This window comes from Phoxinus phoxinus, assembly GCF_949152265.1.
Source record: "Phoxinus phoxinus genome assembly, chromosome: 3".
Taxonomy (NCBI): Eukaryota; Metazoa; Chordata; class Actinopteri; order Cypriniformes; family Leuciscidae; genus Phoxinus; species Phoxinus phoxinus.
This window is the reverse complement of record NC_136878.1, coordinates 16,448,080-16,470,313: the sequence shown is the minus strand read 5'-3', so window position 1 is coordinate 16,470,313 and position 22,234 is coordinate 16,448,080. Positions and strand designations below refer to the sequence as shown.

Here is a 22,234-nt window from a genome sequence, read left to right as displayed (position 1 = left end):
TGAAAAAAAGGGGTAGGTTTTATCCATCAATAAATTGATTGGATTGTGTAAAGTGGCCTTTACATACTGTACCAGAATGGAGCCAGACTGAGAATGTGAGCTCTCTAAAACAATGATTAAATAGCTACTTGGCTACTGGTTAACATAATCCAATATCCCGCATCACCAGACAAGTGACATCAACAGAAAGGAAATCTGTTTCAGGGGAAGAACAAGTTTTGGCATTTTGTTTAAAGATTACATTTTTTGGTAACACTTTACAGTAAAGTTTCATTAGTTACTTTTGGTAAACATGAATTAAGAATGAACAATACTTCTACAACATTTATTAATCTTAGTTAATGTTCATTTTAACATCTACTAATACGTTAATAAAATCAAAAGTTGTATTTGTTAACATTAGTTAATGAACTAACATGAACAACTATTTTTATTAACTAACATTAATAAATACTGTTACGAATGATTTGATCATTGTAAGTTCATGTTAGTTAATACATAACTAATTGTTAACAAATGAGACCTTCTTGTACAGTGTTTTAATTAAAAAAGAAATGTTTATTATATTATAACTGTTATATGATTAAATAGGGTCTGTTTTGTCTTCATGTTGACTTTAAGTGTAACCGCTGTTGCTTTGGCAGCTGAAGTGTACTTTTCTTTTTCTTTCTCTTTATAGTTCATTCCTATGCCAGTCTTGTATGGAGTGTTCCTCTACATGGGTGTTGCTTCTCTCAGTGGCATCCAAGTAAGTGCCTTTAGGAATTTAACCTTTTTCAACCCCTCTTCCCTGTTTGCTTTAATAGCCAATGTACTTTTATGGTTTTTAACATTGCAAAGTTTTAATATCATAGCCAACTTTACAAGGAAAACATCACAACCTGTACTTTGAGTGTAACACTCATTTGTATGCACTCTACAACTGTGTTTAGTGATTAGAAATGAGTGATTTCTCCACACTGTGACAGTGCAGGGTAAGAAGAGTGTGGTGCGGTGGGAATGGATATTTGCATGCTGGCTGGGTTTACTGAGGCAATTTTGAGCTGCATTTTGATGAGGCTGTCAGACTGCAGTGAGAATCCACCCTCTTGTGTAGCTTGGCAGTGGCCAGGTGCTTCTTTGCTGCTCTAGTAGTCTAGTTTAATGTCAGCTAGAGAACAAGAGGAGGACAACGGCAAGATGATGGACCTCGAACGGAGACTGTAACTATACTGAATGATTACAAATGTATTTAAGTGAATGGTGCTTTTAGGCTAAATAAAAATGTTGTCTTTAAACATTAAAGTTTTCTTTTCTTCTTACTAAGTTTCTTATATAAGTGAGGGAAGAAAAAATCAGTACATGTTGAAAGGAAGTTTATTTACTCATTCTGACATTTCAAACCCAAATGACTGTTTTCAAGCAACAAAAAGGACTTTAACACATCATAAACCATAAAGTCATCCATATGACTCTTGCGCCACATTTAAAGTCTTCTAAAGCCATCCGATAGTTTTGCGTGAGGAAAAGATCAAAATGTAAGGTGTTATTCACTAATAATCTTCCCCTCAAGTGAACTGCAACCAGATCACTTGAGTCATTTGAGAACCAGATCCATCCAATTTGTGATCAAATCATTCAGATCGAATCATTTTGTAAAGTGAATCAGATTGGCTTGATTTGTCCCTTTGGAACTGAACAAGCCTGGCCCTTATTTACTTTAATTAGATTGAAAAGAGTCATTTGGTTTGGGAATGACATGAGGTTGAGTAAATAATGACAGATTTTCCATTTTTGTCCACTGCGTATCTAATCAAACGTTTGGTCTTTTATAGTTCTGGGATAGGATCAAACTGATCATGATGCCAGCAAAACACCAGCCAGACTTTTCATACCTGCGTCATGTACCGCTGAGGAGAGTCCACCTGTTCACACTGGTGCAGATTGTGTGCTTAGCTGTTCTCTGGGTCCTCAAATCCACTTTCCTCGCCATCATCTTCCCAGTCATGGTATGGTAACATATTATATTGCCACACATAATCCCGTAAGCACTCATGTATATCATGACTCATAAAACAATATTAGTTTCAATAAAGCTTTCTGGATGTAATTATTTAGTAAAGGATCATTGTACTTTGTATGATTGCACTTTGTAGTTCAATCACGCTGTGAACAGGCCGCTCTGTTCGTCAACTGAAATTCTGTGATCAAGCATGTAATTCACCTCTCAAGGTTTTTAAGGACAGTGAACATTCTAGTTACAATTACACAGTTCCTGTCTCTCGATCCCTCAGATTCTTGGTCTCATGGTGGTACGAAAGATGTTGGATATGGTCTTTTCTCAACACGATCTGGCATGGGTGGACGATATCCTGCCTGGGAAGGATAAGAAGAAAAAGGACGAGGACAAAAAGAACACCAAGAAGGACAAAAAGAAAGGCAAAGCAGGGGATGTCGGTGAAGAAGAAGTAAGTGTAGTAGTCTGAAAACTCAAAGACAGACACCCAAGCTAAGAGTGCAGACTGGACTAAAGTCATCTTTGGTCTTCACCCAAAAACAGTCTATATTACAGTGCTTGTTGAGAACCACTATTGCATTGTGTTTCACTGGTGCCACCTTCTGGTGGAGAAAAGCCTTAGTACTGTTCAAAGTTGACACATTCTGGACATGCATATACTTATCTTTCTCCGTTCTTTGGCCCACAGGACAAGTACCAACCTTATACAAACTGCTCCCCCAGTGATTCAGACTTGGATCGCAGGTACTGTGTGCTCAAACTACACGTTCCCTACCGTGACCTCCTACAGGCGCCAGACTCGAACTCAGAGTGGGCGGCACGATGCCAACCAGGCAGTTACTACCACTGATACTTACTTTATTAGATTTTTCAAATGAGCATTTCCTCTTAAATACACTTCCACTCACTACCTCTCTACATTTAATAACACTAAATATTGCATTAATATTTACATAGAAGTAGATGATAGTTGAGGCAGCTCAGAATATGAAATGTATAATTGCTAAGACGATATGCAATAAAATGTCATGCAAGCCCCTGTATACAGTATTTTGCCATATATTATTTGAGTATTTACCTATAGATTTTTGCCTTGCCATGCGCTTTGAAGCAATGCAGATAGAATTGTTTCCATGCATCCACCAGTATTTTACTTGGCACGCTGTTATAAAAATGTTGTATATATTGTTATTCATATGTTTTTACTTTGCTTACATTTTCACACCCAAAGAAACGGCACACATAAATAATAATTATTGAATTTTCATAATTAGTTGTGAGTACAGTTTCAGTTTATTTACCTGAAATACTGGGAAAGATGCCAGTGAGAAAAGTTATTTGAATATATTAATGTACCCTACTTGATTTACATTTTTTGCTAAACCTTTTACATTTTTAGTAGATATAAAGTGATATGTATTTGACTTCTTTCAAGGAATTTTGGTTGTTTCTTTCTCCTGTGTAATTGTGGTCCCAATAAGAGTGCTTATACAGAATAACTCAGTGCCTGTACCAGTTTTTTTTTGTTTTATGAAGGTTTCCCAGCCTGTTTCTCTTACACTATATCCAAAACCCATTTTCTTATCCAAATGCATTCCTCTGTATCACTCTGATGTAGAAATGTAAAATCTGCTGGGTTTCATGTCTGCATTGCTGTTCAGGGGGCATGGTTTGGATGAAGTCTTCACTTTAACAAAGGTTGAATTTACATTGAATAATTTAGCAGACGCTTTTATCCAAAGCAACTTACAAATGAGGAGAACAATAGAAGCAATCATGTTAACAATTGGGCAACAATATGCAAGTGCTGTGACTAGTCCCAGTTAGTCTAGCACAGTACACATAGCAAGGTTTTTTAAAAGGGACTTATAGAATAGTAAGTGTTAGTATTAATGGTAGTTTGTTAGCTTTAGTTATTGCATTAGATATTTAATTAGGTATTATCTATTTTTTTAAATCTAGGATAATACTACTTTATAAATATACCATTTTTATTTATACGTCTTTTCTTTATATTTTCTATGTGCAATATCTTTGTACTACTACTCAAATGTTTGAGTTTTTTTTAAGTTAACACTTTTCTCAGCAACAATGTTAAATTGGTCAAAACTGACAGTAAAGACTTTTACATTGTTACAAAAAAAATTATATATATACATATGCTGCTCTTTATATTAATAAATAAAAAATATTTAAAAAAATAATATGATTTCGGAAGGATCAAGGTTGCTGAAAATTCAGCTTTGCCATAAGAAGAATAAATTGCATTTTAAAATATATTAAAATAGAAAACCCTTACCAATATTACTTTGGTTACTGTATTTGTGATCAGATAAATGCTGCCTTGGTGAAAAAATAAGACTGCTTTCATTTTATTATTAAATTAAAAATCATACCGACCATTTTTTTTAACATTCCTGTCCAAAAATGTAATGTTACTTTTATATATCCTATATTTGAATGTTAAAAAACTGTAAATCAAAATGTCTAATGTAAAAAATAACATAACCTAAATTATTTTGATTCCTAATGCATTAATTAATGTTAATGTAGAACCTTATTTTTAATGGCCAAAGTAACAATCGCATTTAGTTATCTCCTTGACGCATAATATGAAACACTATAGGACATCATACTGAGCCTTCTTTCTGATTTGGGTGTGCCCTGATCCCAAATCTTTCCCCTGGAACATTTGTGCAGTCACACCGTCTCTGTCACCTGCATCTATAATCTTAATACAGACTCCCTGCTCCCCATCCTGATACTCAGCTGTACCTCCTCCCTGCCATAACCCTCTCCTCTTCCTCCTCCTCCTCACTCTTGTAACTGGAAGTTGCCATTCCACAGCATCACTCTGCACCTGAAGATCTCCTGTCCATCGTCCCCGGCGATGCCACTGGCCAGAGGGATGTCTTGCCCCGTGCCCCAGGTGAAGATTGAGATGGAGTCCGATTATGAAGACGCAGATATTAACCCTAGAGGCAGACACAGGGATCACAGGGACATGAGCAGCGAAACAACACTATAATGTCGAATCTCCAGTAGTGGAACTGTGAACAGTGTGGAACATTGGACGCTCCATCTCAGCTTGTTTGAAGCTCCTGTGTTGCTAATACATGTTCATGTTTAACTTAAGATACAGAGTGGACCAGACAGCACTTTATAGCACAACTGTGACATGGCATAAGAAGTCAGTGGCTGAATTATTTTAAAGGGTAAACATTGAGCCAGAGTGTATAGTTTATGCTACGTATGCATTAAATATGGATTTTTGTTTCTTATTTTAAAAAAGGAATTAAAACTTGCTGCAAATTCAGTAAATGTAACTAACTGGAATCAATATAACACCATTGATAATGTGAAAACTAGATCAACTTTATTTTTTAGATTCCAGTATCTTTGATATGATGATTACAGAGATTAACAATTATGATTTTGTTTTCCCCGGTAACTGCTTATACCTCTGGGTATAGTAGTGTTGCCTTTCTCCGAAGTCATGCTTTTCCTTGCTTTCCCTTTCTTTTCCTGCTTATAACACTCAAAAATCAAAGTTGGGGAAAGAAACAACCAAAAAAGAAAAAGAAAAAAATAACTGTAACAGATTTTGGCCTTTCATTTTGTTTGCTGGAACGTTTCAGAATGCTTGTGTGAGCAGTGTTAGGTGTAAGCGGGATGTTTTGTCTGTGTTTTTATATTCTGTGCATGACTATGTGAAACTGAGCAGGTTGCAAATGATTGATGATGTTTGCTGATGAGATTTAACCTCTGGAGAGAGAGAAAAAAAAAACAGTTTTAAGATGCAATAATTCTGTCTCCTGACAACTTGAATTCTGGTTAAGGTTTAAAAATTAAAACTAAAAATATTTACTGAAATTAATGTTTTTGTACATATGAGCCATATACATTAGAATGTGTTTTTTTGTTTATCATATTTTATTGTACATCTCAAATCCCTTGTATATATTAATAATTCATCCTAAGATAAGACACTGACTAAAATACAGTAGCAGGCTTAAAACCACTATTTACAATCAACTGAATATTTAATCAGGTCAGTTGCAGTCAAAATTACCCAAGAACATAAAACAACATTTACACCTTTGGTAAAAGGCACACTGATTTTGAAAAAGGCACACTGGGCGAAAAGCATACTTTATCCTGATTGCCAAACTACTGAGCAAAGCACCATAAATTAGACAAAAACATCACTGACCAACATCATGTTAAAGAACATGACATATTTCTACTAGTGTCATCGTCAGGGTCCATGGTGAAGCCATCGCTGAATCCGTTACTCTCCACTAGCGTGGGTCTCTTACCACACATGGGGCAGAGTTTGTTTCTCTCACGTGAAGCTCGCATCCATATGATCAGGTTCCAGCGTGTGCCTGAAGAGATAGGCAGAGCGCCGTGCATGTGCTGGCCCCTGTGAAGCAGACCCTCAGTCACGTGATGCTCCACTTCCACACACTCCGTCTCACTCAGAGGCACCTAGGACAAACGCACACAGTCAGGACACTGTAAATACATCTTTATTCTGCATTACTAGGCCGCATGCTTGTGCTGCCCACTGTTTGATCCAAAACTGTCAGTGTCTTTGTAAAGTGAACTAATGTGAAATATAATCATGAAATAAAATCTCTTGAAGAAATTGTTTGCTTGCTCTTTTAGGGTAGTTGAATTGGGAATGTGATAATACTTAATTTTATTTCATTTCAACCGATTCATTAAACAGAAGACTACACAAAACAGAAACAGAAGATTACACAAAACCTAGTTTGAGGAAACCCTTTCCTAAAAAAAATAATATATATATATATATATATATATATATATATATATATATATATATATATATATATATATATATATATATATATATATATAGCCTATATATATTGACTGATTTATACTAATTTGTGTGTGAAAAAAATATACGGGATGATATTATGTAGACAACGTGGTAAATAATTGGCATTTATAGTCACTGCACTTAAGCCATACCAAATCATTAAAATGCCTATTATAAAATGTATATTTTAATATGTTATAAAAAAAGAAATTAAAAAAATCGGAAATTAAATATTTAGTTTGTATTAAGTTGACAGCATATTTTTATACCCATGATTAGAGTATAGTTTGACATTAGGTGTCACACAGGTTACATTAATATTGACATATTAGGAAAATATAAAATTACAACTGAATTATAATTTTGCTCTAGGTATCTTTACAAGCAAATTTTAAACAGATTTTCAATTTCAAAGAACCCTGTCTGGGAATTCTCAAAAAGTTGTCTTATAAGCACCTGTCTCATGCCTCCAAAGAACAGGTTCCCCTCTGTGAAGTCTTTCCCCAGAGATACGTTTAGAGTGACTTCAGCGTTGTCATAATGATAGCAGAGTTCCAAATCTTCACGCATAGCATACTTGACCACGAAAGCCCTGTGACTGTCCAGACAGCTTCCTCCACAGTCGCTGTAGAGCAGAGCCGTGAGTGGACGCAGATAGACCTCCCTCAGTGGGGTGATGAAGCTCTCATCAAAGCCCAGTTCATTCAGAAGAATCTGAATTTGTTTAGAGATGTTTAATTATTGTTATTATTATGACTGGCATAAAACAAAGAACAATATTAGTCTGCATTTTGATGGCAATCTCAATCACATGAGAACTGGTTAAGTGTATTGACAAAAACTTGTACCCCATAATTGTTCATGGTGTTCGGCCTGCCCTTTGGGGCATCAGACTGTTCAAAATGCTCCAGCTCTTCTATAAGGTCATTGCAGAATTCCTTTCTGAACACTGGGAATCTGAAGACTCTTGATGCTGCAAAATATAAAGTAAGCAGATTTTTTTTTGTTGATGTGATTTATTTTCCATGATTTGATGCTCAAAAGATTTAAATTGGAGCACGAGTAAAGGAGAAGCTCACCTGCTTCTGTCTGGATGAGTTTCAATAGTCCTTCCACGGTTGCATCACCTGAGGCACAGTAATTGACCATCTGTAATAGCTCTGGGGCCAGGAATGATTCCTTGCAGGGGATAAATGACATCGCAGTATATCAATGAAAGATTTAATCATAGACTACCCGTACTGCTGATTCTATGTAACTTACCTGTAGATGATAAACATGTTGATGTAGAGGTGTATAAATCTCCTTGATGGTAGCTGCTCTCTCTGCTGATTTCAATGTATGATTCTGTCGTCTCTCAATTTCTGCATGAATCTATAAATACACGACGGAGTAAATAAGCACACGCTGAAAGCCTTGATCTCCATCGTTGCCGCAAGAGTGATTTCTGCTCTCAAGAGCTCACTCACCTTTCCAATCACGTCCCTGAACTGAGACTCAGACACACAGCCCAGAGATCTGAGGATCTTAAGCAAATGTCAATGGTGTTCAGAGAGAAATGGCAAAGTATTTAACATTAAGGCATTAGCCAGTGTTGTCACTTACATTTTGATAATCATTCCTGAACTGGCTTTCTGAGACGAAACGAACATGAAGCTTGTATTCTTCAAGAAAAATATTATCTCTGAAAAAGCAATTGCATGTGTAAAATCTCTCCATGTTGTATTGAGATTTGACTATTCCGAGTCTAACTACATACTGCTATATATTATTTATACAGACGTAATATTTACGACTCTTGAAACATTTAAGCGAACGAGAACACATTTCGACCAGTAACCAGACCTCTTTGATCATTTTGAAGTTGAACTGTCAATCTGTTCCGAGTTCCGCCTACTCAATGATTGTTTTGGAACAACCACAAATATATCCGTAAAGAAACAAACAGTTTCGCAAAACATCTGCTAACACAACAATTTGTTTTTCAAGTATATGAGTATAAATATTCTAGGCAAATTTTGTATGAGTTCGTATCTGAAAAGAGCGATAAATACCAAGAGTGATAAAATATATGTTAAGTTTACTTCCTGGTACGTCACTCAATTCCTTCCGTCCGAGTATTGTTGTGTATGTGTGTGCACGCGCAAGTACAAATCAAATCGCCTCTGTTGTTTTGAATTTAAAAGTGAAAGATTATTTAGCTGTACCATCTGTTATGTATTTAAAGCCTGGGACCGTGTATTCGCAGCAGAATGTTGAGTGTGGACTCGTTGCCAGTTGCCGAAGAGGAGGTGGTGGAGTCCAGCTCAAACAGACTGGGGGACATTTACACTTTTGTTGCCGAGGGCTGTTATCCTCAAACCATGAACCCTATTCGCAAGAAAAATCTCAAAAGATATGCTCAGAAATTTATGATTGACGGTGAGAGCAAAGCTAGCAAGTGTTACATTCGGAATGTCAGTAATCTGTTGTTAATCTTTTAGTGTTTTACAGTATTTCCTGGAAACAATGTTGTAAAGTTTAACTTTGACAGACCTTTATGTATGCCTATATATTGGCCTGTTATATGTTAAATTAGTATATTTATAAAGTAGTATAAAAATGAACATTATCCTAGATTCCTTTGTCTAGGAATTGTCAATATTGCCATATAATTATCACCAGACATAATTGCATAATATTTGTAAATATTACACTACACGCTTTTAATTGTTTTAATGGCTCTTGGTTTGAATATAATCTACTAAATGGGGTTTCTGAAACTATTTATTAGTACATAACCATCATATTGAGTAGTTGTTGAATACATATCTCCTCCTGATGTTTGAGTTGATCATTTTATCCTGTCTATTCTAGTATATAAAAGGTTTTAAAAAGCAACATACTTAAAAACATTTTTATTGCATACATAAAAGTTCCATGCTTTTTTTAATGGTTTAGCTGGTTTTACTGAGTGATTAGTGATGTATTTAGTTTAATTACAACTCTAACCTTTCTCTATCATAAATTCTATAGATGGCCGGTTATATTATGTGGGACCGAAGAAAGAAGAAAAGCGAGAAGTAGTGATTGAGGCAGAGCGGAAGAGACAGATATTCCTGGAGTGTCACTTCAATGACATTGGGCATCACCTGGGACAGAAGAAGACTGTTCACAGGATTCAGAGTAAATACTACTGGCTTGGCATTGTCAAGGATGTTGTGGATTGGGTATGCTGTGGATGTCACTATCCTGAAACTTCTAGGAATGGATGTGTTAGTCACTGTCATATTATTTATCTGTGTGTGGTTGCGTTTATCTACATGTCACTGAATCATCTGTTTCAGATTAAAGTATGTGAAACTTGTCAACACACAGAGCGGAGTAAAAACCTAGCCAGAACGGTACGACCCATCAAGGTGGATGGTCCGTGGGACATTTTGGCCATTGAAATAATCGGTAAAAGAGACTTTTAAGATGTCTAATTTGTTAGCAGGCCATATTTCTAGAGAGTAACCAAATGTCTTCTCTTCCTGTTTTTGAAAACAGGTCCATTCCCAGGAACTGTACATGGAGGGAATACACACATTGTTATTATTACAGATTACTACAGTAAATGGGTAGAGGCCTTTCCTGTACAAAAGAAAGATGGTCTCTGTATTGCACGATGCATTTCATCATCTATTTTCAGGTGAGGTTACATTACACCATTAATAAAGAATAAATATGCTCATATCCTTAAAAATCCTTTTTTTTCAGATTTGGCCCTGCAAAGACAATATTTTGCTCTCAAAGTTCTGACTTCTGTGAGGAGGTAAACACTTTAGTTGAAATCCCAAACTTCTATGCAAAACAGGGGATTAACTCTATTTTCACAGCATTATTGTTGTTTATTATTTTAGGTTACAAAGCACCTGTGTGACCGGTGGAACATAGCATTAAGAGTGTTGCCAGTAGACCAGCCGCAGAGGAACGCACTGTACGATCGCAGCAGTAATCTGCTGAGAGATGCCATAAAACAGATGGTGGTGGAGAAACAAGTAGAATGGGATGATTTTCTTGATCCAGTTTTGACCATCTTCAGGACATCAGTCAACCCCACGACAAAATTTACACCGCACTTTTTAATGTTCAACAGAAAAGCCAGCATATCTAGTGAGGTAAGCGAATTCACTTTTAAGATATGGTAATACACTGACATGGATTAATGTTTTAATACGGTAAGCAATAAGTTACACTGACTGAATTTCTATTTATGTTTTTTTTTTTTTAAAGACAAAGTTTGATGCTCTTAGTTGCTATCAGGACCAGGAGGATACCCTTAATGAAGAGGACACAAACTCTTTTCTTTCCTCCATGCAGGAGCAACAGAATAACATCAAACAGCTGGTAAAGTCTGAGCATTTGTTTGTGTAGCTAAAATCTTTTTCAGTCCCATTACTAATAATTGATCAGTTTGACATGTGTCCCATTCTCCATAGTGTATGTGTAACTACTAGCGTTTATTCAAAAAGGATGTCTAAAAACACTGATTTTAGTGCACACAAGCTTTGAAATTAGTTTACTGATAATGTTCTTTTTGTCTATACAGGTAGTTACAAATATGAATGTCGCCTACAGACAAGAAAAGAAAAATGCAAAACGCAAGGCTAGAAACATGCCCTCCATAACTCTCACTGTGACCAACCCATTGTTCAGCGCAGAGGAATCGCCCTCAGCAAAAAAGCTTAAGGAAAGCCTCTACTTGTCTTTTCCTGTGGAGACTGTCCTCACCACAATACAGAATGTACCTGAAGCCAAGAATATCCTCTAACAGACACTGATGTGCACTGAAAATCTTTTTTGATGGGACTTATCACTATCCGCAAAGTGTATTTGCATAGACTACAGCTCAAAGACCAGTAACGTGGTCCACAGAGAGCTTGCTTGCTTTGTGTTGCAGCACATAATGTAGCAAGATTCAAATATTGTGTTTCAGCTCAAGGCGTTCATTGACACTGATTGTGCTTATTATTTTACAGAATAGTCTTTTTTTACAATGCGAGGTCACTATGTTAGTCTTTTACTGAACTACACACCCATGTTTGTTTTGCTTAGGTGACTCATGTACCAGAAGCCACTTTTTTTCTGTATTTCCTTTGGATGAGTCATCTGATGTACAGAGATTTCAGTATTATCTGTAAGAATGTTGTTTATATGAAGGTTATAATATCCAGTGCTCATTACTACAGGAAATAGTTGTTAGTTGTTGTTTTGCCTAACTTTTTTTTTTCTCAAATGGTGGGTCTGAATCATTTTAAATTTGTATCCATCAATTGACTGTTTTCATTTGTAATAAATTGATTTGTTAATCAGTTATTCAGTCAGCTCTGCGGCCAATGTGATACATCTCGTGCAACATTCTGTTTGCCTTTGAAATGACAGTTGAAAGGAAGGTGCAAGAATGCAGCCACGGATTGCAGCTGATTTCATAACAGGGCTGACCTCAGCTTGTTACTTGTGTCATCGTTGGGAAAGCCTGCAAAATGGCGACATGACTTTAAAGTGAAGCCGTTTAATGTTGTAATGCTCTGTTCTCGTTTAAAATTGTGTATTCGCACATCCATTGTAAAATATTTTTGTTAAATGTATGCTAAACACTGACAGCTGTGGTTGCTAGAACTTAAGAAAAAAAATGCACTGACAATGTTATACTGTACGTATAAGAATTAAGGGAGACATTTTGGTGATATTTTAGTTCCCTAACTACATATTATATTATGTTAAAACACCAACATATTTGAGCCAATAAAATCTGTTTTTACTGTTTTGATGACAACAGTGCTGATCTAACAGAAATCCATGAGGTGACTAAAGTGCAGTGTTACTTTTTTAATACATTCTGGGAATGCACCTTTCCCCATAAAATAAAAGGTTATTCATACATTTTATTTTGAATAAAATAATAAAAAATCCTCTTAAAATAAAATAACTATTGTGAAAAAGAAGTATACTTTAGTATGCTTGAAAAAAGTAAAAAAAGTGTAAAAAATACATTTTGAAAGAATATACTTAAATGCAAACTAAATGTAATGTTTTTGGACACTTAAATTTGAATAACAATTAAATGAAAAGACATCCTAGTTTAAAGTTATATTAAATGCAATTAATTTAACTCAATAGTGTTTTTAAGTAGGACTTAAATACTTTATAATTTCATAATTACTTATATTGTATGAAATATAGTTGTGAAAGTGTACTGCCGAGTGTACTATACTAAATAACTATGCTACACTCTAAAAAATGCTGGGTTGTTTCAACCCAATTTTGGGTCAAATATGGACAAACCCCAAACGTTGGGTTAAAAATGTAACCCAACGGCTGGGTTTGTCCATATTTGACCCAAAATTGGGTTGAAACAACCCAGCATTTTTTAGAATGTATACTAAAATATAATGCAATTTCTTTTGAAACTTGTATTCAATTTGTAATTATACATTTGTAATTCAGTACTTAAAATATGTACTTTAAATAACAGTACAGTTAAAATTTGTATACGCATAGGCTATATTAACACATCAGCATAAGAGTACTTATGAGTAGAGTAGTTCCTCACTTTAATTATGAATTTATTACAAAGTGCACTTTTTAAATGCGTTCTAAAGTGTTTTAAAGAACAGTCATAATAGTGTATAATCTCTTTAACCCCCCCCCCCCCCATAATATACTATTATAGTATATATTGTAACTTAGATTTTGTAGTTAATACAATAGTAGTTTTTCACTGTAGCACTTATTACTTTCCTTTTAAAATGTCTACTGTGAATTAGTGAAATGCTCAGTTATGCTCGACTTTTCGAGACACAATACATATTGGATGTACAATAAACAATACAATACAATTTGGATAGATACAATGATACGCGCTTTCAATCAAAATATGTAAATTCCTGTGTATTTTACCAATGTGACCAGAGCACTCTCTGATTGGTCAGTTGTCACGGAGGCGGGGCTTCAGTACAGTATTATTTCCCCCCTTCCTGTCATTGAACTGCGCTGGTAAGGAGAGACGATGGATGTGAACTGGATATTGTGTGACTAATATGAGTTTTATTATCGTACCGGGAAGGTTGATTTACGAAGGAAATAATGAGCTGCTTCTTAGACGGAAAACCTTAGGATTTACATGTAGATATTACATACTGCCCTAATAAATGAGTCTGTGTTAGTGCCGGGTGTCAAGCTGCGCAGGCCAGCGAATCAACTTTACAGGCGCAGTACTCTATTGACATAGAGTTTGTTTCACGCGCGCTCCTTTTAGCAAACCAGACCTGTCAATCTGGTTTCACGCTGTGTCATTTACCTACTCTATTGAAATCACTTCCATATAGAATTTTGCTGCTCACGTTTACCTAGGAGAGCTAGTCTGTGTGGTGCAGTCAACCTCTTCAACAGGTGTAGGAAAATGAGGGTTGTTGTGATTCTCAGTGGCAGCCTGGTGTTCACTCTAGTGGATATTATGGTCACTACAATATTGTATGTGCATGGATCAAGTCTTAATATATTTTCAGATGAATTAGAAGACTTTGACATACACCGCTCAACACTGGACTTGTGGGGAACCGTTCTCATACGGGTCAGTCTTCTTTTCGGGGGCTCTATCGGGGTGTTCTTTAACAGGAGCGATGGTCCACGGAGGGTGTCAAACCTGGGGACGCTGGTTGCCCTCATTTGCCTTACCAATATGACTTATGCTCTGGCCAAGTTGTTGATGTTTTCTGAAGAGGGAGCTCTGATGTATGACCCTTGGTTCCTCAGTCTGTTCTCCTGGACTTGTGCATCAGCAATAGGCATCATGATCTCATGGAATCTGCTGTCACAGACTCCCAACGCTGTGTCTGACCGAGAGGACAGCGAGGAGACGGAGGGGTTGGTGGATGGCATTGAAACAGAAGATGAGTCCAGTGAGGAGATCAGGAAATCAAGGAAAGAGTCTTCTCATTCAGGGGCCACAATCGGCCGTCTGTTGTCATACTGTAAGCAGGACTCGGGTTTGCTGGCCATTGCTTTCTTCTTTCTTCTCCTATCTGCTGTGTGTAAGTTCCCTCTCAACAGTTTCTCACAGCTATATTCTAAGAAATGTCATAAATGAAGTAAACATGTCATAATTCCATGATGGATATTTCATGAGTCAGACTTGTGTCAACAGTAGGTCTTGCTATAATTGGCCCAGCAGTCATTCTCTATAAACAATCTGATGAAATGTATAGTTCTGGACAATTAGGTTGTATACATTAGCATTAGTTAAAACAATATTTAATATGAACTAACAATGAACAATGATTTTAATGAACTTACAGCGAAGACTTGTTTATTAAAAATTAACACTAACTTTAAGTTACATTAATAAATGCTGTAAAAAATATTTAAATATACTTAATATATACAGAAAAATATAAAGTTTTTGAAGCATGTTTTGAAAAGAGTCTCTTATGCTCATCAAGACTGCATTTATTTGATGAAAAATACAGTAAAATATTACAAATTAAAATAATTATTTTTTTATTTAAATTTTCAGCAGGCATTACTTCAGTCTTCAGTGTCGCATGATCCTTCAGAAATCATTCGAATATGCTGATTTGGTGCTCAAGTTTATTATTATTTATTATTAGTTTATTATTATTATCAATATCAAAAACAGTTTTGTGGATTTCCTTTGATGAATAGATAGTTCAAAAGAACATAATTAATTTAAAATGCTTTCAAAATGATCAATTAAGAGCATCCTTGATGAATGAAAAATCTTACTGACCCCACACTTTTAAACAGTCGTGTGTATAACAGTTTTTATGAACCTTTTTCACTTGTACGGTCGTTTTCATCAGATTCACCCCAACAGTTGTGGATTTCTAAACTTAACGGTCTGAGTACTGTTAGATTGCACATCATTGCAGTGTAATGTTACGATTGCTGTAATATTTACTCTAGTCATTAAATGCTTGTGAATGCCTTGATTTGTCACACTTTGATGGTTGCACATCTAGCACTTTATATTGTTTAACATATTGTTCTCATCTCTAGTTCTTTTCAGCGTACAGTTAATGTTTTAATTTGCTCTCCATAGGTGAAGCTTTTATACCTTATTACACGGGGCAAGCAATAGATGGCATAGTTATCCAGAAAAGCATGGATAATTTTGCCAAACCAATGATTACTCTCAGTGTGTTGGCTTTGGTCAGGTGAGCAATTCTGGATTTGACTTTTCCCTCAATTACTCATTTTTATAGACAGCAGCACTATAGAGATTTCATGAAACACAGCAAGTTTTTTTCTTTTCTTTTTTTTACATCTTAATCCGTGTCATATAGTGTCTTTTGAAAATGCATAATTTTTTGTTTTGTTTTTATAGCTCCATAGCCATTGGGTTTCGTGGAGGAGTCTTTTCTGTTACGTTTGCCAGGTTGAACATTCGACTTCGGAACCTTCTCTTCAGATCACTAATGCATCAAGATATTGGGTTCTTTGATGCCAACCATACAGGTAATGTTACAGCTCCAATCATATCTTTCATAAACACATTTCCTTATATTTGTACCAAAACATGTAGCCCTATAATTTTGCATACTGAATTTCAGTTGATCTTTTTTTCTTACATTTGCATACTCATTTGTGATTGGCCTTGTCTTTTTTTCCTTATAACTATTGTGTTGATTCTTGTGTGCAGCCAACTGAAAACATGTGATGCTGCATTTTATTTACAAAGAAACCAAAGCCTAAAACACAAGCTTACTTATAACATTACTATTATTTTCCTGCCTTAAAGAAATGAAAATTCAGTGTGGCTTTTATTAACGTTATGTTATCGGAAGACCATATGACCAGTGAAAGACATTCAGTACAGAACACATAAATGATTCAGCACTCAATGGTTTGCCTTACAGGTGACATTACCTCTAGACTTACCTCAGACACTACTCAAGTGAGCGACCTCATCTCACAAAATGTGAACCTGTTCCTGCGTAGCTTTGTGAAATCTGTGGGCATCTTCATATTCATGTTTGGAATGTCCTGGAAGCTGTCTGTAGTCACCATCATGGGTTTCCCATATATAGCTGTGGTCTCCAAACTGTATGGAGAGTATTACAAGGCAAGTTATGCATATGCAAATACTTTGCTTGATAGAAATAATAGAAAGTGGTGCATTGTAGTATATGGTAGTTTGTGCTGTTTCATTATTCACAAACTGTATATATATATAATAGCATTTCATGCACTGATACAAAAGATGTATTCGTACTAAAAGATTAACATTACACATTTGTGATGTTCAACAGAAATTAACCAAAGAAGTTCAGACAGCACTGGCTCAGGCCAATAAAGTGGCCGAGGAAACAATATCAGCCATGAGAACAGTGCGAAGCTTTGCCAATGAGGACCAGGAGGGAGATTCATACTACAGCAGACTGCAGGAGATGTTCGTTCTTAATAAGAAGCAAGCGGTTGCCTACGCCTGCTTCATGTGGTCAAGCTATGTAGGTATCTTGAAGGTTTACCGAAGCCTTCAGTCTTTGTCTTCACAGAATCCTTAGTTATGCATCCTAATGCTGCCTAGCCTACACATGCTATCGGAATTATTGTAAATATGAGTTTCCTAGTTTTGGAATCTGTCACCCTGTCAAGTCATATTTACCACTGGGAAGTTTGAGGGTAATTTTGATACCCAAGTTCAAGAGTTGGGCGTGCCATAACCTTTAAACATGGTTGCTGCTGTGATTGGTAATCTTTATTAGCCTTGTCTTCCTGTCAATGTAGTGCACATTTACAAATATGAATGATCAATTGAAGCGTATTGTATGTTTTAGACTCAAAATAGCCTGTATTTGACCGATATTCCAGAATTGTCAACATACTGATGACTATCTAGATAGCACAGTGAATGTCAATGAATGTGACGTTAAATATCCTTTTGACTTTAATAAGATTTTCCCAATAAAGAATAAACCTGTGGCCGGTTGCAGAAACTGATAGTCTTACAAGTTATTTATATTCTTCAAGACTGGTCGTAACTTTTTTAAGTCAGTTACATAAAAGGATAGACTGGACTAATTTGAATCCGGAAAGTAAGGATGATTAGCTCTTAATAATTGCTAGTTGGTCAGACTAGTTCTTAAGACACAGTCTTAACTCAGTGGCTTATGCAACTGGCGTCCTACATGATTCCTGTTCTTTCTGACAACACAGCACTTGAATGCGACGAGCTCGTAATAAAATAGAAGTGGGAAGTAGGACGTTTCAGATAGCACGTAAAGGCAGCAAAACTTATTTCTTGTTATTTCTTGCAGCATCATTTATTTCCCTTTGCTTCTCCCTTTGCATCACAGTTTGTCTCAATTTTTGCCACATTTCCCCCCGGGTTTCACAGACAAGGCTTAATCTTTGTCCCAGACTAAAATGCATGTTTGAGCTGTTTTTACTGAAAGCAACTTGCACTTACATATCCTAAAGTCTTAAAATATGTCAGTGCCTTTGTATTGTCTCAAGATTCACACCAGTAATGTTTTTTTCTTCTTCTAGGGCACGTTTATAAAAGCTACTTAAATGGTAAAAGCTGCCTAATCCTGGCTTAGTCTAAGCCCTGTCTGTGAAACCAGGCCTTAAAGTATTTTAGTCCACATTTACACTATAGTTTTCAATCTTTCTTCGTTTCTATCTTTTTTTAGATCTCTGAGCTGGCCTTACAAGTCGCAGTCCTGTTTTATGGAGGCCACCTAGTGGTGACAAATCAGATGAGCGGAGGGACCCTTATTTCCTTTGTCATCTATGAGCTAGAGCTTGGAGAGGCCCTGGAGGTACTTTGATTTTACTTTTAAAATGTACACGTGTGAATGAAACTCAAATGATGAATCTGAAACACTCTGGTCTTTTTACAGAGTATATCATCGGTGTACACAGGTCTGATGCAAGGCGTTGGCGCTGCAGAGAAAGTGTTTGAATATATTGACAGGAAACCTAAAGATGGCCTTGATGGTCAAGAAGCTCCAGAGACACTTGAAGGCCGGGTGGAATTCAAAAATGTGACATTTGCATATCCAACACGACCAGAGATGGAAATATTGAAGGTATTCTTTGTTGAAGGTAGACTTTAGGTGCAAGGTATATATTTTATTTGGAGATATCTTGCCATTTAATCTACTAACAGGAAAATATAACCATATCTTAACAAGGCATTATGTGGTAACGCTAAAATTCTAATGTAAATCCAAATTTTTGGTTTCTGGCCACATAAAATATGTTCTGATTCATTGGCCAATTTGGCCATGATAGTGTCATGTTGAGCCACATTGTCACATTGGATAAATAGCTTTTTGCTGTAATCCTATTGCATTGCACCTATTTAGGACTATGTGAAAGGGCTGATAAATGTTAATGATTTTGGCTAAAAACACAAAGGCTAAACATCAGAATTTTGTCAAGTAGAAAAAAACTATCAACTGCAGAATTATTGAGATATATTTTATCACCAGTGAGTGTACCCCTGAGCATAACGCTTAAACTCAGGTTGCTATGGATGACTTAAGTTGGGAGTAGTGTAAGTGTATTGAAAGTAACTTTATATGCTACTTTTATTTGTTTGACTTTTAAACCGATATGCTAGTGAATCAGTAACAGAATTCCAAGACATACATGTAAGAAGGAAACTGAACCCACCTTTTCTTCTCAGAATGTATCCTTCAGTCTTCGCCCAGGGCAAGTAACTGCACTAGTAGGGCCCTCTGGTGGTGGAAAAAGCTCATGTGTGTGTTTGCTGGAGAACTTTTATGCCCCTCAGCAAGGCCAAGTGCTAGTGGACGGCCGACCTGTGAACACCTACCAGCACAAATATTATCACTCTAAGGTGGGATATATTCTGAGGTTGATCTGTCATACTACATTTTGAATGGATACATTATTTTGTAAATACAATTTTATAAATTTTTATATTTTTTGTATTGTAATACCGTAGTGTTGTTTTCAATGCAGCTTGTAGTATATTCTATGACCATAAGAGGGCAGCAGTTGCTGATAAAACAAATGATGGTGAAGGGGCCTAACCAAAAGCAAATTAGAGATGTTAGTGCTTTGTTTTTTTATAGGTGGCACTGGTGGGCCAGGAGCCTGTTCTGTTTGCCCGCACTGTTCAGATGAATATCTCCTATGGTATATCTGAAGCTCCTATGGAGGCGGTCATCAGAGCTGCCACCAATGCCAATGCACATGACTTCATAACTGGCCTCTCCAGAGGCTATGACACTGGTTAGTCATATATTATATTATATTATATTATATTATATTATATTATATTATATTTAGTGCTGTCAAAGCGATTAATCTAACATAAAAGTCTTTGTTTATATAACGTGTGCATACATATTATTATTTTTATTATATAGATGTATATTACATGTATATATACATACATACATACAGTATATGTATATAAATACACACAGACACACACCCATTATATTATATTATAATATTTAAATTTATCTAGTCTCGTTTGCTCACCAAGGCTGCATTTATTTGATAAAAAAACAGTAATATTGTTAAATATTATGACCATTTAAAATTACTGTTTTCTATTTTAATATATTTTAAAATGAAATGTATTCCTGTGATCAAAGCTGAATTTTCTGCATCATTACTTCAGTCTTCACTGTCACATGATCCTTCAGAAATCATTCTAATATCCAGATTTGATGCTCAAAAAACATTCATTATTATCAATGTTGAAAACAGTTGTGTACAATTTTTCTTCAGGATTATTTGCTGAATAGAAAGTTCAAAATAACAGCATTCATTTGAAATAGAATCTTTTGTAACATTATTAATGTCTTTACTGTAACTTTTGATCAATTTAATTCATCCTAGATGAATAAAAGTATTGATTTATTTTCCCCAAAAATATAAAATAAAAATTATTAATGACCCAAACTTTTGAACGGTAGTGTTTAATGTTACAAAAGCTTTCCATTTCAGATAAATGCTGTTCTTTTGAACTTTCTATTCATCAAAGAATCCTGAAATAAAAATGTAAATAACTGTTTTCAACACTGATAATAATGAGAAATGTTTCTTGAGTATCAAATCATCATTAGAATGTTTTCTGAAGAATCATGTGACACTGAAGACAGGAGTAATGATCACAGGAATAAATTACACTTTACTATATATTCACATAGAAAACAGTCATTTTAAATTGTAATAATATTTCACAATATTCCATTTTTTTGTGTGTTTTTTTTTATCAAAAAAATTTTGCCTTGGTGAGCAGAAGAGACTTCTTTTAAAAACATTAAAAATATTGCCGATGCAAAACTTTTGAGTGGTAGTGTATGTCTTAAAACATATTCAGATTCAACACAAAATCTTCCATATCTGACTTGAATGCCTTATGCAGTGCTATAATGACTATAATAGATATTCAAACACTTTTTTTTTAATCTGTCCTCTGTTATAGGGGTCGGAGAGAAGGGCACTCAGCTGTCTGGTGGGCAAAAACAGAGAGTTGCAATTGCTCGGGCTCTCATCAGAAACCCTCGCATTCTCATTTTGGATGAAGCCACAAGTGCACTGGATTCAGAAAGCGAATACATAGTAAGAGCTGTTGATCTTGAGAGGCTGTTATATTGAAAGGCCGTGACTCAAGTGAACGCACATGTTTTTAGTCTTGCATTAGACTTAATTCATGTCACTACTTTGTTTTAGGTTCAGCAGGCTCTGAACAACTTGATGGGAGCGCACACGGTTTTAGTGATTGCCCACAGACTGAGCACAGTGGAGAGAGCGGACAACATTCTGGTGATCGACAAAGGCTCTGTGGTGGAGCAGGGCCCTCACGCTGAACTCATGGCCAGGGGAGGCCTGTACTGTAAGCTGGTGCAGAGGCAGATCCTGGGGAGTGAAATAGATGCAGATGGTCACAAAATATTGCCAGCCCCACCTCGAGTGCTGAAGGAAGGAGATAAGGAGAGCGAAGAGGACTGTAGTGACACTGAGTATGAAGCACGCTACTAAGAGAAAGTTGACGTGCTTCACCTGATTGTTGGTATGAAGGCCTTAATCCTAGAATGATTTTATTGTAAATGTAATCGTATCTTGGGATTTATCACATATTTTGCATGTCAAAGAGTGTGTTTACTAGACTGGGGTACTGCCTTCAATAAAGCTTTAAGCAACACTTTATATACTTGATGTAGCTACTGTACATTTGTTTCAAATGTAAATATATGAGATAATTTAATTATGTTATTAAATGTAATTATGGAAATAAATTGAAGTGATGGACAGATCATTGGTGTTTTTTTTAATAAAGGTCCCACATACTAACACACATGCATAGTTTATAGCAGCTTTTATTTTTATATTTTCAGCTTTCATTTTACTTT

The 22,234-nt window shown here is 35.8% G+C and overlaps 4 protein-coding genes across 12 annotated transcripts in view; 3 read left to right on the top strand and 1 right to left on the bottom strand.

Annotated features, from left to right (window-relative positions):
- slc4a5a (solute carrier family 4 member 5a) overlaps window positions 1-5,361 on the top strand; it is a 32,766-nt gene extending 27,405 nt beyond the window's left edge. For 4 of the 5 annotated variants that reach the window (XM_079605708.1, XM_079605709.1, XM_079605711.1 and 1 more), the window contains 5 exons: window positions 680-748; window positions 1,815-1,988; window positions 2,274-2,447; window positions 2,685-2,740; window positions 4,844-5,361. In XM_079605708.1, the coding sequence (XP_079461834.1) occupies window positions 680-748; window positions 1,815-1,988; window positions 2,274-2,447; window positions 2,685-2,740; window positions 4,844-5,024 (654 nt within the window). In that variant the 3' untranslated portion in view covers window positions 5,025-5,361. Of the gene's footprint in view, window positions 1-679; window positions 749-1,814; window positions 1,989-2,273; window positions 2,448-2,684; window positions 4,173-4,843 lie in introns of those variants that run through there. The other variant, XM_079605710.1, reaches the window with a different exon arrangement.
- Window positions 5,362-5,627: 266 nt separating this feature from the next.
- On the bottom strand, window positions 5,628-8,973 carry ogfod2 (2-oxoglutarate and iron-dependent oxygenase domain containing 2; the record flags this gene model as incomplete). Of its 3 annotated transcripts, none has more annotated exons than XM_079605714.1 (8): window positions 8,454-8,747; window positions 8,318-8,374; window positions 8,112-8,222; window positions 7,928-8,027; window positions 7,697-7,821; window positions 7,305-7,562; window positions 6,210-6,487; window positions 5,628-5,761 (listed from the first exon to the last, which is right to left on the bottom strand). In XM_079605714.1, the coding sequence occupies exons 1-7, from the start codon at window positions 8,565-8,567 to the stop codon at window positions 6,215-6,217; spliced, it is 1,038 nt and encodes a 345-aa protein (XP_079461840.1). In that variant the 5' UTR covers window positions 8,568-8,747. The 3 variants fall into 3 exon arrangements, with proteins under 3 accessions (XP_079461840.1, XP_079461842.1, XP_079461841.1); XM_079605716.1 differs by lacking the exon at window positions 5,628-5,761 and having other exon boundaries at window positions 6,215-6,487; window positions 8,318-8,366; window positions 8,454-8,532; window positions 8,694-8,973; XM_079605715.1 differs by lacking the exon at window positions 5,628-5,761 and having other exon boundaries at window positions 6,215-6,487; window positions 8,318-8,366; window positions 8,454-8,940.
- Window positions 8,938-12,786, top strand: LOC306994820 (gypsy retrotransposon integrase-like protein 1). 2 transcript variants are annotated; one of them, XM_079605713.1, is made up of 8 exons: window positions 8,938-9,269; window positions 9,864-10,013; window positions 10,206-10,286; window positions 10,377-10,518; window positions 10,587-10,641; window positions 10,730-10,987; window positions 11,103-11,216; window positions 11,419-12,643. In XM_079605713.1, the coding sequence occupies exons 1-8, from the start codon at window positions 9,101-9,103 to the stop codon at window positions 11,638-11,640; spliced, it is 1,191 nt and encodes a 396-aa protein (XP_079461839.1). In that variant the 5' UTR covers window positions 8,938-9,100; the 3' UTR covers window positions 11,641-12,643. The 2 variants fall into 2 exon arrangements, with proteins under 2 accessions (XP_079461839.1, XP_079461838.1); XM_079605712.1 differs by having other exon boundaries at window positions 8,941-9,269; window positions 9,864-10,057; window positions 10,175-10,286; window positions 11,419-12,786.
- A 1,068-nt stretch (window positions 12,787-13,854) lies between these two features.
- On the top strand, window positions 13,855-22,180 carry abcb9 (ATP-binding cassette, sub-family B (MDR/TAP), member 9). Of its 2 annotated transcripts, none has more exons than XM_079607139.1 (11): window positions 13,855-14,902; window positions 15,931-16,045; window positions 16,216-16,346; window positions 16,748-16,953; window positions 17,141-17,338; window positions 18,527-18,655; window positions 18,737-18,925; window positions 19,528-19,701; window positions 19,940-20,099; window positions 21,307-21,443; window positions 21,555-22,180. In XM_079607139.1, exons 1-11 carry the CDS (start codon window positions 14,272-14,274, stop codon window positions 21,861-21,863), a joined length of 2,379 nt encoding a protein of 792 aa, XP_079463265.1. In that variant the 5' UTR covers window positions 13,855-14,271; the 3' UTR covers window positions 21,864-22,180. The 2 variants fall into 2 exon arrangements, with proteins under 2 accessions (XP_079463265.1, XP_079463266.1); XM_079607140.1 differs by having other exon boundaries at window positions 14,126-14,842.
- Window positions 22,181-22,234: the final 54 nt, after the last annotated feature.

Bases quoted from the DNA above. Each gene is read 5' to 3' on its own strand.
- LOC306994820 (XM_079605712.1), top strand. From the start codon at position 9,101: ATGTTGAGTGTGGACTCGTTGCCAGTTGCCGAAGAGGAGGTGGTGGAG. The intron at 10,642-10,729 runs GTAAACACTTTA...TTATTATTTTAG, and splicing joins GTTCTGACTTCTGTGAGGAG to GTTACAAAGCACCTGTGTGA. The intron at 10,988-11,102 runs GTAAGCGAATTC...TTTTTTTTAAAG, and splicing joins AAGCCAGCATATCTAGTGAG to ACAAAGTTTGATGCTCTTAG.
- abcb9 (XM_079607139.1), top strand. From the start codon at position 14,272: ATGAGGGTTGTTGTGATTCTCAGTGGCAGCCTGGTGTTCACTCTAGTG. The intron at 14,903-15,930 runs GTAAGTTCCCTC...TGCTCTCCATAG, and splicing joins TCTTCTCCTATCTGCTGTGT to GTGAAGCTTTTATACCTTAT. The intron at 21,444-21,554 runs GTAAGAGCTGTT...ACTTTGTTTTAG, and splicing joins ATTCAGAAAGCGAATACATA to GTTCAGCAGGCTCTGAACAA.